The sequence below is a fragment of the Trichomonas vaginalis genome, chromosome VI, assembly GCF_026262505.1.
Source record: "Trichomonas vaginalis G3 chromosome VI, whole genome shotgun sequence".
Lineage (NCBI taxonomy): Eukaryota > Parabasalia > Trichomonadida > Trichomonadidae > Trichomonas > Trichomonas vaginalis.
In genome coordinates this window covers 17225605-17244495 of record NC_067208.1, presented here as the reverse complement: position 1 = coordinate 17244495, position 18891 = coordinate 17225605, and the positions used below count along the sequence as shown (strand labels likewise).

Here is an 18891-nt window from a genome sequence, read left to right as displayed (position 1 = left end):
CATCACATGTATATTATAAATACATAAATATATTCTTTAATTCAAAAAATTCAATTCGGTTTTGGGATGGGTATCCCAGCCCCAAGTATTCAATTTTATTCAATTTTTAAAGAATTTTGGGTTGGGATGCCCAGACCAAAACAAGCTTTATATTTTGATGTGTAGATACGTATGTGTGCATCATTGTTGTGTTATATATTATGTTTTTAATGAAAAAAAATCTGATCCAAAAAAATTATCACTAATTAGTTGATAATATAAAGAAAAAATAGATAAATTGTATGTTTTGAGAGTATTTATCCACATTCACTCATATGAATTTCATTAAATAGTGTTTTTTTACTCCCAAATTTATTTTGAATTATTAAAATCAAAGGAAAAAAATCAGAAAAATTTCTCGAAATTTTTATTTTCAAAAAAAAATTTGGATTTTATATTGAAAACTGACACTAGGAGGACGATAGGGCTGGGATTGGAGATACCCCGCTCACTTGGGAAAAATACGGATCTATACTGTCTATTGTTTTTGATAAAATTTTAATATTTACAATGTAAATCATACACATTTTCAATACAAAAAAAGGTTCAAATAATAATTCAAAACATATTTTCTATAGGTTAAAGATTTAAGACCACTCTTATATTTCAATTATATCTCCATCCAATTTTCCAATTATTTTTAAACAAATTTTAAGCTTTTCATTAAAACCGCTTCATTCACTTTCAAACCCTAAACACTTACCGTACCTTGAATAACCGGCGAGCCATTCAATTGGTCATAGACCAATTTGAGATACCCTTTTCAGAGGAATCAAAAATGTTGTTTATATGGTTATTTATATATTATTTAATCATTTTCTTAAATAAAAATCATAAGTTCTCAATTTTTCTTCATAACAATTCTTATAAATTTTAATGTTTTTACTATGAGTGCTAAATATTATTAATTACTAATAAGGGTTTCGTTTTGCTAAAATTGTCACTTTTATAGCATATTTGTTTTTGGATGTTTTGCGAAACAAAAAAAAACTATGATATACAATGTGTGTGTAAAGAAAATGTTGTAAACAGAAATTCACCAAAAGTGACACCTCAGAAAAGCTAAAATATTGAATTTTTGGAACTTTTGATAGAGCACGTTTTTAAATATTAATTAAAGGAAATGTATATTTTGTAAAGATTCTTTTTCATAAAAAAGTAAAATTTTGAAGAAGAACACAAAATCTTCTGAAAAATAATATCACATAAACTCATATTATTTTCTAATATATAACTATTTTATATAAAAATCAAATTCAATGATCTTAAAAGCGAAGGATAAACCTCAAAATTTACGAATATAATGAGTGGGAATATAATGCTTATCTTAAGGGTTTCGTTTTGCGAAAAAAAACGTACAATACGCAATTTCGCTAAAAAAACATTTAGCTAGCAATTTCGACCTTTGACTCCACTCAAGACGTCACTTTTTTAATTTTGCGGTATCATATTTTTGGAAAATCTTTATGAATATTATATAAAAAGTCTCTTTAATATCTATATTTCATATTTTTATCGATTTTTAAAGTTTTTGCGAAAAGTATTCAATTATTTTTGCTATTTGGTCGGGTAAATGTCAGATTTGCGACATTTTCTGATATGATATTCAGATTCTACGTTGATAATAATGCTTATAGAACCCTCTTGCTATTGTGTCAAAATTGCAAAACCGATAGCAAAAATATCTCGCAATATCAAAATTGAGATATTGAGTGAATTATGCATTATAGAGATTAAAAATCTGATTTGTGAAAACATCTCATCAGTTTCTAGCTAATTCAAAAATCTTTACTATCTTATTCGATTAAAATGAAAAGGGAATAGTTTCATTATGCTTTAAATGACAGCCTTATAATATAATCATAGTTTTCGCTCAATATGCAGCATTTTTTTTCGAAATCTATGGTCAATATCCTAAATACTGATTGCTTTGCATTCAGATCTCTTACATTTTCTATACCCACATCACTATTCATTGCTATTCCTATCTTTTTCATTTTTGTTTGTTTCTCATAATTTCTCAAAAAACATGATAACTTGATATTTGTAAATATCATACTTTATAACGTAAATAAGAACTTGACCTATTAAGAAAAGCAGTAATGAAAAGAAAATCTGAAATTCATAAAAATTACAAGTTTCCGATGACAATTAGCTTAATTAAACCAGGTACAAGATTATATAATTGTATTTTCTATCCAATTATCCATATAATATCTTATCCAGAAAAAATAACTTGAAGTAGTATATATGGAAGGGTTGTGTGACTTTTTTTGTAAACGTAAGAATTCATACGATATTGAACGATTTTGTATCATTTTTTTTAACATATGAAGTAAAAAATGTATGATTCTTACGGTTTTTATTCTTACGTTTTTGAATAAATCAAGATTTAAAAAATGTTCAAATTGTAAGACATTTACACTCAGCCCATACATTAAAAAATATATTTCATCTTTTATAAAAAGAAGCTATATATATAGATGATGTCAGATATTCCGCGATTAATTAAACTTCAATTTAAAAATAAAGTGATATTTGATGAGTTCAACATTGAACTTTAAGAAACTAATGATTATTTGAATTTATGAAATCAATTATTTGATTCATTCTTTCTTCAATCTCTTCTATTCTTTTTGTTAAATCATCTATTTTCATTAATGAGGTGATTCTTGATTGAGGAATAGATTTCAAACTAACCACTCCTTTTATTTTTGAAATTTTGAATCCATCAACTTTAAACATTTTATTCAATTTACACGTTGTCAATTCTTCAAATAATTTTTTATTATTGGTATAATAGTCATTAAATTCTTCAACAGATGAAAAAAAATTTTATTTCAGTGGTGGGTTTAACAACGTTTATTTTTTGTTGAACATCTTCACTTTCATTTATTTCTTCCTTCTTTGTTTCATTTATTTTTAAAATTGGTTTCATTTATCATTAAATAAAAATTAGAATATAAGTGATGAAATATATTTTTTAATTAATATTAAATCAGAAATGGCGGCAGGATTCTTTAAAAAATTATGGGATGGAATTAAGAAAGCTGCGGGTTGGGTTTATAAAAAGATTATTAAACCCGTTGCAAACTTTTTGGCACCAGTAGCGAAAACGGCAGGAAATATCATAGGTGGAGTATTAGGTACTAAAGCAGGTAATCCGGCGATGGGAGCACAAGCAGGTAACGCAGTTGGTGGAATAGCTGAAGGAATACTTAATAAAATAGGGGGTAGATAGTGGAAAAATAAATATTATTTTTATCTTAGTATCGGTTGAAGTCTTTGATAAACTTTTTCTCCTTTATTTAAAACTTCTCTTATTGGGGCAGCTTTTGGCGTTATTGATTCAGCAACGTCACTAATTGCTTCTTTATTCTTAAATATCCAATTTGCCCCCTTCTTCAATGTTTCCCAAACTTTACTCGCTCCTCTTTTTACTTTATTCCACAGTTTCTTAAATATACCTACAGCCATAGTTGATTATTTCATTAAAATTAAAAATTCATTTTCATCTTTTAATTTTGATTTTTTATTTATTAATAAATGACGACTAACTATTTGGTGCCAAACACTAAACCAATTAATGGAAATGTATTTCATTCATTCGAAAAGATAAATGAAATATTCGCAAAGAATGACAGTAGAAGATATTATAGAGAACTTGAAAGTTCATGCTATGACTCTGATGCTCCATATTTTGATGATAAACAAACTCATTTAAGAATTACAAACCCAGCTCATGATGTGAACCAATTAGGTGACACATATATTAAACGCAAAGTTAAAGCAACTCTAGTTTCAAATAAAGCTTTCACATGTGATGCCGCTTTTAAATGCATGCGTTTATTCGTTGGTTACAAATCATCAAATCAAAGCTTTAAACAATTAGAAGTAGAAACCGAAAGAGGTGATGCCGGTTATCTTCAGATGGATTGCGCCCGTGAATCTTTCGCATTTGCAACATATAAACCAAAATCAGAAAGGAAAGTTAAAAAGTTTGTTCATTCGTTATATAATAATGTTCAAAAATATGATAACTCAGTATGTGGTAAATATATTGACCCTTCAGAAGTTTTCAAGAAGCAAATAAAGAAGTTGATGTCACTTTTGATATGATTATTCCGGTAAATGATTTGTTAGCATTTCAGGCGTTCGATGATTATCCTAAATCATTTGGTGATATCATTCTTAAATATTATGTTTTCAGGGATACTTTAGTATTTTGTCAGGTTGACCCGTTAAGAGTTGCTGATTTACAAAATTACGTTTATGAAAAGATAACTGATGAAAATTATGAAAAGATTATGAATCATGTTTATAAATATGATCGCAAATTCCAACAAATCGGACTTCCTACCAAATTAATTACAAGCTTAGCCGCTACATCTGCTGACGCAACAGTTGATGACGTTATTATTTCATGCACAAAGATGGAAGTTTTAGAGGATAAATGCATTACACCAGGATACGGTTTAATTGAAGAATCAGTTAAAGCAATACCACGTTTATTCAGTAAGGAAGATCCATTCATGATTCCAGCTCAACATATTGACGTTCGTTCACTAAATGGAGGTTGCATCACTCCTGAAGGTATTAGCTCAGATTTCTCATACGCTCTTCATAATGTTACAGATGTTGTGTTAACATTTCCGAAGAATGCAATGCAAAGAACAGTTTTAGAAAATCCAATGCTTCGAGGTCTTCAGGTCACTATAGATTCCAGAAACTTCCCCGATCAAGCGATGACCACAGTGGGTGACATATTCTTTACACGTATGCTTCAAGCTTCTGATTTAGATGGAGTGAATGAATGCACAGAAGAATACGAGGACTCATTAACTAGACCACTGAATGATGATAATGGCACGCCATTAGCTAGAACATGGAAAGACCAAACTTCATTCTTATGCACTATTCCAGTTCAACGTGATGGAGCGGGTATATTCTTTGATGGATTAGAAACTTTCAACTCACAAGTTACAGTACAAGTGAAAGCTTATCCAATCATTCAGGGTGAAAATGACACTTACTGTTCAAAGGTGACAAATCCTCCTCAGGTTTGGTTTACTAGGACTACATATTGGACATGGACACCGGATGAAGGTTTGAAATATCATCCAACAGGTACACCACCACAGTATAGAAGTTCATATGATGAAATATTGATGAATAGAAATGTTTAAAATTATAAATTTATTTTTGATTAAATGGATTTAAATTCATCCACCCCTTATGAAGAATTAGCAGGAGTATATAATACATACGTAGATGATATGATTAATGAAGCATTGAGTGATAATAGAAATGCTCTATCTAAGGAAAAATTAATGAAAATTCCATATTCTGAATGTTACTTAAATTCAATCACTGCAGCAATTGGTAAACAAAATAAAGGTAAAACATTAACGATATTAAAACAAATTATCATTATTGCTAACACTTCCCCCATTCACATGTGTTAATTTATATCAACCGTTCAGGTTCACCTTCAGATGATACATTTGAATCTTTAAAGCATTTAATCAAAATTCCAATTATTTATTTATCACAAGAAGAAGCAGAAGATTATTTAAAAAACTTTTTAATGTATAAAGAATTATATAATACAATCAAGAAGCAAGGATTAGAGGATAAAATTATTGATAAACAACGGGATGAATTATTTGAAACACTTTCTTTTCAAATTTTGATAGAGAATTTTTGCATTCACTCATTTTTCTAGATGATGCAGTGAAATCAAAACTAATAACAAATGAGAAATCATATTTTAATCAGTTATTAACTCAATGTCGACACATTCAGTGTTCATTCTTCATGGCTGTTCAATACTTCAAAGCATTAAGCACAAACATTAAATCAAATCTATCAACACTTTTCATTTTCAGTGGGTTTAGTCGTCAACAGTTGAACGTTATGCTTTATCAAGTGAATTTACCAATGAGCATTAATGAACTTTACACACAATATCAGCAATTAGGTGAACATGGAAAAATAATAGTTGATTTAAATAAAGGAGTGTTAAATTTGATTAACTTTTTATAATTAATTTTTATTTTTTATTTATAATTAAACATGACAGAAATAGCAAATCTTTTACAGGTTCCATTAAAACAAGGGACAAACAAAAAGGGTGCATATAATAGAACTATGAAAGTTCCTGATGGAATGAAAGAATTAGTTCATATTGTTGCTGGTCTTCAAAAAGATGTTAAACAAATGAGAAACGTTTTAACATTACCAGAAGCTCAAGCATATGCCAAACGTCATGGTCCAAATTGGGAAGCACACGAAGCAGACATTACGGGTCCAAATGGAAAACCTGATGGTATAAATGAAGTTTTCGTTACTGATGGTCAAGGTAATATTAAAGTCATAAATGGTTACAAATTAACTATAACTGATTATCCTAAACGTAAAGCATATAATGAACGTTATCCTATGCAATTTGATGAAAATGGAAAAGCTGTTAAACAATACATTGGAGAAGGTGAAAATGGTCCAATTAATTCATACCGTCATAATCCATATTCTTATTTCAATGAAGAATTAAATGCTATTGAAGAGGGACCGGATGGATTACCACGATATTCTAACCAGTTTGATGGTCAATATGCAAATATTAGACCTGAAATTTCAGCTAAGAAATTCTTTAAAGTTGCTTTATTCGATCCAGTTTTCGCAAATGTTAAAGATGAACTTAAACAGCAATTCCAACCAATTATAGTAGCAAGAATTGCATCAGGTGCTTTATCTCAAGCATTCAAAGATTTAATTAAGAAACCATTATATCAGCAACGAGGTTTAACTTATGATTTAGTTAAGGAATCAGATAAAAGAAAATTTGAGAAATCAGATGATTATAAGAATGCAATTAATGAATATATTGGTCTATTAATTTCGATGAAACAGCTAAAAATCAACTTCATGAACAAATACAGGGAATAATAGATTCAAAAGTTCCAGCAAAATAAAAGTTTAAATATATTTTTTTTATTCGATTATAAATGAGAAGACGTTTCACTAGTCAAAAGAACACTAACGCAAAAGCAGAGATTACGGTTGGTTATAACGTAAATGATGATAAATCACGAATTATTCAAAATGTTAAAGTTAATGTTAGCCCTGAATTAACAAGGTCAGCAACTCAACCAAATTTATTAACTCGTGACTTACCGAAGAATGAGGAGAATGAAGAAAACCATGAGAATGGAGACCCAATCATTTTATCTGAACCTGGTAAAGAACCTGTTGAAATTCCCACTTATCCAACATACCCCCACCTCTTTCATCAAACATCGAGAACCCATATAAAATAGACATTAATTCTGAATTAATGAAAATTTACCGTGATATAATAATTAATAATTATGATTCAATAATAAATTTAATTGACCAATCCGGTTTAATTATTTTACCTTATGAATCATTAATTCACATTATCGCCATTCTTTGTGATGTTCAAGATTCAGACGTTAAGATTCAATTTTTCATAGATGATGAGGTTTCATGCTGCGGAACAGTTGCAAAAATAAATCCTATAAAGGATATTAGCACAATTAAGATATCAAAGAACGGAACAACAACTGAACTTCATTTAACATATAATGATATTTATAATAAAATAGTTGATGAATATAAAATATCACTTGAAAAATTCTTTGTTAAGGCTATTTAATATTCAAGCATTAACATTATCGAATAATAATCCTTTGAATCATAATCAATAATAATTGACCTTTCACCAGTTTCTATCGTTTGTTTTATTTCTTTTTGTTCCCCACTATCTGGATCGGTCATTGTAATTGTTTTTGTTATAGTATCAGCTTTATCTTTAACTTCAATCTTTTTTCCATCGGGATATTTAAACCAAAATTCCAAAAATTCGATATTGTCAATCTGTTCATATTTTAATCTATCAATTACATTTTTAATACCATCTGAAAATCTTATGAAATGGTCATTATATGGGTTTGATTGAACTAAATTTGAATGAAGTGAAATATAACCTGTTGATGAATATGACATCGACTCATATTTTCTGAAAACACTAAAATTTATAACATGAATGAATTTCTTATTCGTTGAATTTATGAATTCTTGAGGTAATCTTATTCTAGTTTTATTTATCACTGGAAAATAACGCTTTACCATATTTTTAATCGTAATAAAAATGTCAATTATCAATATTATTTCGAATAATAGTTGTGAATTAAATTTAACAGTTAGCGGAATTTATAATGTTACTCTCGTTTCTGTGAGTGGTAAATTTAATCCCATTCTTTTAGACCCTTCAGATTATATATCATTTATTAAAGATGACCATGAAAAAACGTATGATATGTATATAAATAATGTGATAGCGAAATGGGATATTAACACGATTTTAAGTTATTTAAATGAATCATTTATCGTATGGTATGAAGAAAATTTTAAATCAAAACCTGATAAACTTTTTGAACTTGATGAAATAAATAACCTTATTAAATTCCCGCTGAAAATTAAATTTTGTACTCCTCATCTTCGTTCATTGTTGGGGATATTAAATTTTGAAAAAGATGTTGGGATGTTTTGTATTCTGACACTGGTTCCAATTTCATTTTAATCAAATGTGATAAAGTTAATACCCCAATGAGATTTTCACATCAAACATTAGACCCTAACTCTTACCCATCAATACAAAACATTTTATCCATCAACTTAAACACATTTTCTTTATCATATCCGTTTCAATTATCCGGGAATTCATTTATTCTTCATTCAAAAGATTTATCAAATATTAAATTTAGAATAACTGACCTATTTGATTGTGATTTAGAATTTATGAATGAAATATTATGGCAATTTCAAATAGAAAAAATAGCTGATGAGATAACGGATTAAATATTTATTTTTAAATCATAATAAATGATTAAACAACAGCAACCAAGCAACTTAAGGCGCAAAGCACCCAGGTCCTTCAACCATTACATACGCCATATATGCATATAATTCAAAGATGGCAGAACAAACGCAAAGGTTGAAATATGGAGATTTGGAGATAGTATTGAAAAATGACCTTTCGAATTCGTTTGCAAAGGTGGTGCAGTGATATCAAATATAAAAGAAATTTTATTTATGAATTCAAAAATTAAAGGAATAACGGATGATATAACATTAATTCCACCAGAAGAACAAAGATATTACGCATTAAATGCATTTCCTAAAGTTTTGAAGATTGGAAGATTTAATTTAAATGAGGAATTCATAAAAGGTTTCCTAAATGACATAATGAAGAAAGCAGATAAGGAATATGTGGATAGTGAGTTAAATAAGAAGGCAAATTTGGTTTATGTGGATGAAAAAGATAATGAAATTAAAGAAAAGGTTGAATGGTATCATGAATGGACATTGAGACTTTTAAAGTTAAAGCTGATACAGGATGGGTTTCAGGATGTTTAGACCTTAAAGCGGATAAAACTTATGTTAATGATGAGTTAATGAAGAAAGCAGATAAAGAACATACACATAACTTCTTCTCAACTGTTTCTATAGAAAATATTGAAGGAACGGTTGAGGGAACTGATGGGGATGCATTATATTATAAACCTCCTAACTTTCCACAAGGTTTAACATCGAATGAAAACATAACAACGAATAAAAAAATTAGCTGTAAAAATGTTTATGTCATGAGTAGTGAAAATAATGTTAAATTCACTGCTCAAGATTTATATGATAAGAAAGCAGACAAAACTTATGTTAGCGATGAGTTAGAGAAGAAGGCAGATAAGGAATATGTTAACGAAATATACCAAAGTTTGATAGGAACAACAAAAAATATTGAAACTATTGTTGGTAACTTTTCTGTCAATGAAGAAAATAAATATTTTAGATGGCAGTTTGTACAGTCCTTAAAAAATGGTACACGGTGTAAACTCATTCCGAAAAATAACAATGAAATGTATGTAAGCTATAAAAAGAAAATGGTACACAAGTTAAAGTTCCATTAGATACAACTGTTACTTAAACTATATGGAGACGAACAAAGAAATATTTAAGTTTATGAAATGGCAGATATGACATTGCCTACCCAGCTCCAGCACCATATTATTATGACTATGGAGATGACGACAGAACACCAATGTAGAGAAAAAAGCTAACATTATATTTAGTTATTATAGATATAAAAGATATAATGCAATAGAAAAAACGAGAATAGTATATTATTATACAGATGACAGAAATAAATATTATAGTCAAGATTTTACCTACCCTGAAACTAAGATTATATTATAAAAATATTCTGACACAACCAAAAGAACCTGAAATAGTTGCATTATATCTTAAGTTCAAAAGAGACAATCCTATAATATCTCATATGTTTGATTTAATGAACCCAGTAGGTTCTATTTATACATCTATGGATGCAAGAGGTCCTCAAGCAATGTTTGGTGTTGGTGCATGGGAACAAATAGTCGACAAGTTTTTGTATTGTGCAAACTCTTCAAAGGAAACAGGTGGAAGTAAAACGATTTCAGGTGAAAATTTACCTGCACACAGTCACTACATAGATTTAAGCACATCTCAAGCAGGTTGGCATAAGCATAGATATTGGGATTGGTCAGGAATGACAAAAGGTAAAGGATATTATGTTAAAGACGACGTTAAGTTTGCTATAAATTGTTACTGGAGTGACACTCAGGGAGAAGGAAACCATACACATTTCGTTTCAGGATATACACAAACAACAGGACAAAGTAAAGAATACATGCCACCTTACATGACGGTTTACGCATGGTATAGAGTTCAATGAACGCTCAATGTTTGTGAAACAAACTTTAGAACGGACTGAAAGTCCTGAGCTCCAAAAGAGCGAACGGCATAATTTAAATTTTTATTTTATCATAAATGAAGATTCTACCATATGGTGTTATTGGAAGAGATAAAGATGGAAACCCAATATTTGATCCGAAGTTAAAATTAAAGTTACTGACAAGACAACAACTTGAAAAGTTGCTGAAACCAAAACAGGATGAGAAAATAAAAATTTAAATTATGTAATTTTATTTTTATCATAAATGACAAAATTAATTAAGCCAACTATTTCTAAATTAATGATACCAATGAAATCATTTCGTGGAGTACTTATCCCAGGTTCTTCACAATTAGCTGGGGCAAGTGTTGTGACTCAAGGTGGAACATTAGCGAATCCATTCAAATTATTAACTAAAGATGAGCTTAATAAAATGATGACAAAATAACTGATAACAAAATTTTATTTCACTACTACCATGTTACCGGGTGCTACCATTTTGACAACAACACGAGAGGAAGGCAATAATGAATTATTTTTGAAGAACTGAAGGTGCTACCATGTTGTCATGTTGACGACATGACATTGTGTCAACAACACGAGAGGAAGGCAATAATGAATTATTTTTGAAGAACTGAAGGTGCTACCATGTTACCGGGTGCTACCATGTCAATTAATTTCTTTTAAAAATAGTGACAACATGACATTTTGACAACAACATAGGAAATTTGATGTAGCCCAAAAATAAAGTTAGTTTTAAAATTATTTTTATTTTTTTAATTAATATTAAATCAGAAATGTCAGTCGAAGCAAAAACATTTACGAACAAATCTAATGGCGAAACATTCACAAAAGGCACTTATAATGGTATTGAAGTCTTACGTAGAGACAAGGATGGTTACATTAATGCAACAAAGATGGCAAGAGAAGCGGGAAGGTTAAACCATTTAAACAGATTTCTCAATAGTACTAAAATGCGGGAAATTCTTGAGTTTTGGATGAACGAATACGGTCAAGCCAAAAGTGGCTCAACCTCAAAACAAGCATTTTATGAGCTTACTAAGGGCGTTATAAATGAATTCAAAGGTATTTACATACATCCTGACCTCGTTCATTTTGTTGCTGAATGGTGCTCAGTAAAGTATGCATTTTATGTCAAAGATATTATGGACTCCATAGACAAGAAAGTTCATGAGAAATTAGATGAAGAAGAACTCGAAGATACAGTAGAGAATGCAAAACCTTTGTTTGAAGAAGAAGTTAGAAAAATGTGTGAAAAACAATTAGAACATGAACATGAGATATGTTATGGTTATAGAGATTCTTCATACGAACTAGACCAATGGGAACAAGAAGATTTAAAGAGAGAATTTAGAGAATATGAACTCACTAAGATAGCATTTGAAGCTGCAGAAAAGAAGTTAAAAGTTTGGGGACGTTTTGTACAAAAATATTGTGAGTAAATGAACCATTTATTTTTATCATAAACAACCAAAAATATATTTTATCATTAATGGTTTCAGGTTATTCAATAATGAATTATTTTTGAAGAACTGAAGGTGCTACCATGTTACCATTTTGACAACAACACGAGAGGAAGGTAAAAATAAATTCGAATCATACTTTATAAAGCTTCATTTACAGGTATTTCATCATCAGTAAATGAATCCTCATTATCGTTTGGTTCAACCTGTTTATATAATCCTTTCATTTCTTCTTTCAAAACATAACACCATGTTTGTTTACCATCTATTCTTCTATGTTTCCTATCACATTTATCCTTAATACTCATTTGAAAATTCTTGTCTTTCATGTCTGATGGTTTGCAGAATAAAGCATTTTCACACATCATACCTGCACACAATTCATCATAATGTGTATTTATCCATACATCTAAAGGATTTGATGATAATTCAATTAAATCTTGTTTGGCTTCAGTCATCGGTATGATTCGTACATTAAATGATGAAAGGTCGTAATTGATAAAATACGTCAGTAAATTATCATAAAATTCCTTTGTGCATGAATCCATTAAATTCTTGAAGTAATCAAATTGACCCTTAAATTTACCATTAACCCTTAAAACTACATATCTTCTGTCTCCAACTTCAATTTTGACAGGGTAGACGTTATTAGTTACCAAAATGAAGTTCGCAACGTTTTGAGCGGTTCTTCTGGGTTGATTCTTTTCATTAATTCTAATCTCATTATCCGTTATAATTGATTTCAAAGCGTTGAAGTTTGCGAGTCTATCTTCACCTACATTCTTGAGTTCATTAAGTACAAGAAACATTTTATTTTCAACTACTGAGTTGAAATTACCCGTTAGCTCACCGATTTCAGTAATGTTTTTACATGAATAACCAGCGAGAAGTTCAGAAATAATGTCTGTAAATCTGTTTTTACCTGTTCCCTGAAGTCCTTTCAAAATAATTGCTGTTTCATTCTTGATTCCAGGATGTTGAATCATTGATGCAATCCACCCGAGTAGGTATTTATACACTTCTTCATTATTATCACAAATGGCTTCTTTAATGAAATTCATAAACATCTCAATTTTTGAGTAATCAGGCTTTTCGAGAACGTTGTATTTATAACCTTGAAACGTTGAGAAAACATCGGGGGAATCAGATTTAAAGCAAACACCCTTAACGGTTAATGAAGACAATTGATTTAGTAGTACATCCCATGCTGTTATTGTTTTACCTTCTTCTTTAAATAATTTAATCATTTTGAGTGACTCTTTCATGTTTGATTGAAGAACGAATGATATTTGATTCATTTTGTCGTGGATATTATAGTCCTTTTGAATGAAATATTTATTTCCACAATCTACAAAACGGATTACACGTGATAAATCCTCAATTACTTCAGAACTGTTTTTATACTGATGATTTTCAGCCTTGCGTCTAATATCTGTTATCAAAAACGAGTCGTCAAGTTTGATATCAAATGTTATTTTTGGCTTACGTAATAGAGGTAAAACATATTCATCATAATATTCCTTTTGATATAGTTTTAGAATCTTCACCAAAACAAATGGAGAAGTCATTAAATATGCATATCTACTACGTGCTTTTTCAAAATTACTTTTTGCATTTTCTGTTAAACTGCAGAAGTTATAAACGTTATCGTATGCTTCATTAATTAAATGATTAGGTAACGAATTAATTGCTTGAAACAGTGTGAATAATGTTATTTCTTTTTCTAAATTCATGTTTCCACCGTCATTATGTACTTCAAAATCACAGATGCCATCAACTATGCTCTGGGCAAGTTTATCGTCAATGTTTACATCTTTGTTTTCATTCATGATAGTCTTTATTTCTTCGTTCTTCTGTTCAACTTTTACCTTAATATTCAAATCATTTAATATATCATTCACTGTTCTGGTTAATGTTGAATCATAACTTCCACGAATGAATGAGTATGTATTGATTGATTCTGTTGCATTCTTGCGAACTCTTGAATCAGCCATAACTACTAATGAACGCTTTGAATCATCCATAGAAGTCATGATATCAATATCATAATCATTGCAGGAATAGCATTTAATCATTCTGTTCGAAACTGCATAGAAGAAATTAGTGTTGCAATAAATGTGAAGACCTCCAGAAGCGGTTTTAACTATAACATCTTTATCCGAAAGTTTTGATAAAATGTCTTTTCTAACCGTTTCTTTAAGTTCATCATTGTACGATTTATTGATATCGACATCTATAATCGTTAAATTTGGAATTTTATTTACTAATAAAGCCATACCAGTTTTCCTTCCTCTTCCTCCATCATGTTTGAGGTAGTTGTGTAAATCAATCATGTTTTCACCAATTCTTTCGTTGAGGGTTTTAGTTTCTGCCACAACTAATTCCTCAACTAATGAATCAATAACTTTTTCATCAGAAACGATATAGTTGCTGTTGTTGTTTGTTGCCGTCATTTATATAGGAATAAAAAAATAAAAATAATTTTAAAACTAACTTTATTTTTGGGCTACATCAAATTTCCTATGTTGTTGTCAAAATGTCATGTTGTCACTATTTTTAAAAGAAATTAATTGACATGGTAGCACCCGGTAACATGGTAGCACCTTCAGTTCTTCAAAAATAATTCATTATTGCCTTCCTCTCGTGTTGTTGACACAATGTCATGTCGTCAACATGACAACATGGTAGCACCTTCAGTTCTTCAAAAATAATTCATTATTGCCTTCCTCTCGTGTTGTTGTCAAAATGTCATGTTGTCACTATTTTTAAAAGAAATTAATTGACATGGTAGCACCCGGTAACATGGTAGCACCTTCAGTTCTTCAAAAATAATTCATTATTGCCTTCCTCTCGTGTTGTTGACACAATGTCATGTCGTCAACATGACAACATGGTAGCACCTTCAGTTCTTCAAAAATAATTCATTATTGCCTTCCTCTCGTGTTGTTGTCAAAATGTCATGTTGTCACTATTTTTAAAAGAAATTAATTGACATGGTAGCACCTTCAGTTCTTCAAAAATAATTCATTATTGAATAACCTGAAACCATTAATGATAAAATAACGATAACATCAAATTTTATTTTTATATGAATGAATACCCCACAAGCTCAAAATTTACCACGAATCATAACAAGGGAAGAAAGAAATAATCGAAAAATTAAAAACAACAAACCATGAAAAACAGAGAAGATGAGGAATAAAAATTAAATTTGGATTGAGTTTAAAAATTCATCTTTATTAAATTCATCTCTTCCAATCAATTTATTTATTCTATTAAATTCTTTTATTTTTGCTTCACTCAGTTTAAGGATTGAACGGTAAGTTTTTAATTTTTCGATTATTTCTTTCCTCTCTTGATCGTTTTCAACCCCACCACATTGCGGCTTCTTTTTGTAATAGCATATTTTTGATTTAATTCTGTTTAGTTTCTTTTTATATTCATCGTCTGGACTCTTGGCTGCTTCGTTGTCACTCATTTCTTACGAAATAAAAAAAAATTAAATATTATTTAAATATAATGGAGTAATAAAATAAATCGGAATTTCTATTAATTTATTGTTAACCTCAACTAATACATTACCGTTAATATATCTAACAAATTCAGCTATTGTGTCAAATCTTCGTCTTCTTTTTGTCATTGATTTATCAGTTTTTCCATAATCGAGATGAATCAAAACTTTATCCCCTTGTTTAAAATTCATGAGCCCCGAATTAATTTGTCCACGTTTAACATCATTTAACCTTTCCATTTGTTTTCTAATATATTCCCATTCTTTTGAAATATCATTTTTCATTTCCACTGGTTTCACGTTTATAGTTCTATGCCATGTATTATTGTAATAATATACTAACTGTTGTATGATGGAGTCATGATTTCCATCCCAGTATATCTGGCCGTTAACTCCTAACGCATCTCTAAGAGTTCTCATTACCGCATCAACTATTTTATTATGAAACGTATATGGAGAGGATGAAAAGTAAAAATTAATTTGTGGAAAATAATGAGCCATAGCTGCCTGAAATCCTTTATCACCATCACCCCTTATATTATCTACTCTTTCATGATCTAGTAAGTATTGTATAGCTCTTCTTGTTTCCTGTTCTGTTTTCCCTTTCACTGGAATGCAATATAAATATCTGGTGTTAATGTTAATGGCAAATAAATAAGTAACGTTTCCTTTTGAATATTCTAAATGATCGATTTCGTATGAATATGGATATGGTGCAAATGAGGGGCGACCAAATTTTTCCTTTAACGGTTGAATTTTCGGGTCAATTGGTTTATTTAATATCTTGAAATCCTTTTTAAAATCTTTTTGCTTCTTTAATGTTTGAAATGGATATAATAAAGTGAATGATGAAGGATTAACTGAAGGAGGAGGAGGTACTACTGTTGGAGGTTTTGGTGTTGCTAGTGATTTAATTTTATCTGCTTTGATTTTGGAATTCATTCCTCCTTTCATTAATTCTGGATGTATTCTATTCATTTGTTTTAAATATACTGTATATAAAGGTTTGATATACTTTCCCGCTTCGAGTTTATGTTGAAGGATGAATTCCAAAAGTTGATCTTCATTTAAAAGTCGGGCTGAATATGGTTTAACTAATGAATCATAAATTAAAGCTTGTGCATCATTTATGGTCTGAATGACCTGAGCGTTTTGCACTTTTGTTTTTTGCGGCTCAGGATTATATAAATTATATAATTCATCAATATCTTCTTCTGTTAATACTTTATTTTTGAAAACTTTCAATTGTTTAAGTTGTGATTTAGTTTTTCCCTTTGCATATTCATTATTTTTAATTTTGTCTTTAATTTTAGAAATTATTTTATCATGATATTTCAAAATTTCATTTTTATAATAATGATAAAAAAAAAAAAAAAAAAGGTAGTGGGGCCTCCAGGCACTTCGTGCCCTCTAGCCCTGAAGATGTTTAGTATAATGAAGTTTTTTTTTTCTTGGGATGGCCTTCCAGGCACTTCGTGCCCTCTAGCCCATAAAAAGTTTTTGAGGACGAGCCAGCCGTTGACTTTTTTGTAGAGCACTCAAAATAGTATAACTTTGTCCGGACAAGTAAGGGTCTATCGTCGCTACAGGAAAAGTTACGGGCGTTCCAAGGAAGTATACTTTGAGAAGCCTTTTCTCCATTTTAAAACAAGATAGGACGGTTATTTTACAAAACTAGCAACACGTTGACCGAGTAGTTTTTTGTGCTGAACAAATAGTGTCATATAAACATCTGTCAAAAACCGTTTTTTACTTCACTTAAAATGCCACGTAAGCTACGTAAGAATATACGTAAGAGGAAGAGAGCATTGAAACATCCAATAGTAAAACTGACACCACAACAACAGTTGCAACAACAAATGATGAATGACCCCACTATGTTGCAACAAATGTCAAGCAACCCTATGCTTTTAAACCGAGTTATTGGTGCACAGAGTGGAGGTTTAAGAGCGGCACTTTTAGCGAAAATGGCAGGCTATGGTGGAGCTGCAGACGGAACAGCTTATAACCCTCAAAGTCAAATGAATTTGAGTTCACTCAAAAATCAAATAACAGATGTCAAAAAGTCAAACATAGACATACAGAAACAAATAAGTGAAAACGAAAAGAAACTAGAATATGACAGACACACAAAGAAACTCAATGAGTTAAACGTAGAGAAAAAGAAGAAAGAAGAACAACTGAAAGAACTAAGTACAGAGGAATATGCGAAAAAAGTGTCAGAAAAAGCAGCAGAAGTAGCAAAAATGGAACAAGATGTTATAAATTTGAAAAACCATACTACTCAATATAAAGTACTGAAAGATGAAGAAATAAAACAAAAAGCCCTGAAGACATATATGGATAGCGATGAGTATAAAAAAGAAGTTGAAGCAAATGTAAAGGCAGAAAAACTTTTACAGTTGCAAAACCAAACCGTACAGTATGAAAACTTAGCACAAGAAAGTAAAAATAACGACGCAGCCATGCAAAAGGCAATGAAAAGCTCAGAATATATAAAAGCTAATAATGACTGGTTAGATGCCCAAGCCAACGCTAAAGCAGCCCAACTTATAGGGTCAATAAGGACAAAAATACAAGCGGATGAAGACAGTTCAAATGAAGCTTTAATGAATGCTGACTTTAAGAACGCCTTCGAAGCTCTTCATAGTAAGGTGAAACTAGTGAACGACTTCTCATCTGGAAAGAAACTGAAGTCTGAAGGTTTCGACAACGAGTTAAGAGAAGTAGCACAAAATATGACGAAAATAACAGATGCAGCAACGAGACAGGCAGTTCAAAGTGCCTATGACGCCGTTAGAGCAACTGTTGTGGAAAGTCAAGAAAAAGAGTTACAACAGACCAAAACAGACCTAGTAAATGCTTTCTTAAAAACGAAAAGTCAGGTAGGACATTATGCTGCAGATGGAACATATGTGCCAGCTGGTGGAACTTATATACCAGCTGGTGGAACTTATATACTAGCTGGTGGAACTTATATACCACCAAACCCTCCAAGAGAAGCACCTGCACCAGGACTACCTAAAACATTTACATCGTCACATGGACACAGACACAGGCATGCA

At 30.3% G+C, this 18891-nt stretch overlaps 7 protein-coding genes and 4 pseudogenes across 11 annotated transcripts, besides 4 other annotated features; 7 read left to right on the top strand and 4 right to left on the bottom strand.

The window, feature by feature from the left end:
* Positions 1–513: part of a mobile genetic element that runs on past the window's edge.
* Positions 514–1059: 546 nt separating this feature from the next.
* Positions 1060–1097: a mobile genetic element.
* A 2488-nt stretch (positions 1098–3585) lies between these two features.
* On the top strand, positions 3586–4451 carry TVAGG3_0881600 (annotated as a pseudogene). Its single transcript has one exon. A coding segment is annotated over exon 1 (866 nt).
* A 198-nt stretch (positions 4452–4649) lies between these two features.
* Positions 4650–16780: a mobile genetic element.
* TVAGG3_0881590 lies at positions 6115–7013 on the top strand (annotated as a pseudogene). Its single transcript has one exon. A coding segment is annotated over exon 1 (899 nt).
* On the top strand, positions 7047–7717 carry TVAGG3_0881580 (annotated as a pseudogene). Its single transcript has one exon. A coding segment is annotated over exon 1 (671 nt).
* TVAGG3_0881570 lies at positions 8947–9892 on the top strand (annotated as a pseudogene). Its single transcript has one exon. A coding segment is annotated over exon 1 (946 nt).
* Positions 10439–10831, top strand: TVAGG3_0881560 (phage tail repeat-like family; the record flags this gene model as incomplete). The annotated part of the gene is made up of 1 exon (XM_051250466.1): positions 10439–10831. One exon carries the CDS (start codon positions 10439–10441, stop codon positions 10829–10831), a length of 393 nt encoding a protein of 130 aa, XP_051085941.1.
* Positions 11629–12090, top strand: TVAGG3_0881550 (KilA, N-terminal/APSES-type HTH, DNA-binding family; the record flags this gene model as incomplete). The annotated part of the gene is made up of 1 exon (XM_051250465.1): positions 11629–12090. A coding segment is annotated over one exon (462 nt), but the record flags the coding sequence as incomplete, so codon positions are not given.
* Positions 12456–12773, bottom strand: TVAGG3_0881540 (uncharacterized protein; the record flags this gene model as incomplete). The annotated part of the gene is made up of 1 exon (XM_051250464.1): positions 12456–12773. One exon carries the CDS (start codon positions 12771–12773, stop codon positions 12456–12458), a length of 318 nt encoding a protein of 105 aa, XP_051085939.1.
* TVAGG3_0881530 (uncharacterized protein) lies at positions 13196–14048 on the bottom strand (the record flags this gene model as incomplete). The annotated part of the gene is made up of 1 exon (XM_051250463.1): positions 13196–14048. A coding segment is annotated over one exon (853 nt), but the record flags the coding sequence as incomplete, so codon positions are not given.
* TVAGG3_0881520 (uncharacterized protein) lies at positions 15521–15793 on the bottom strand (the record flags this gene model as incomplete). Its single annotated transcript, XM_051250462.1, has 1 exon — positions 15521–15793. One exon carries the CDS (start codon positions 15791–15793, stop codon positions 15521–15523), a length of 273 nt encoding a protein of 90 aa, XP_051085937.1.
* Positions 15815–16780, bottom strand: TVAGG3_0881500 (integrase core domain containing protein family; the record flags this gene model as incomplete). Its single annotated transcript, XM_051250461.1, has 1 exon — positions 15815–16780. One exon carries the CDS (start codon positions 16778–16780, stop codon positions 15815–15817), a length of 966 nt encoding a protein of 321 aa, XP_051085936.1.
* Positions 16781–17187: 407 nt separating this feature from the next.
* Positions 17188–18891: part of a mobile genetic element that runs on past the window's edge.
* Positions 17590–17945, top strand: TVAGG3_0881480 (protein of unknown function, DUF4106 family; the record flags this gene model as incomplete). The annotated part of the gene is made up of 1 exon (XM_051250460.1): positions 17590–17945. A coding segment is annotated over one exon (356 nt), but the record flags the coding sequence as incomplete, so codon positions are not given.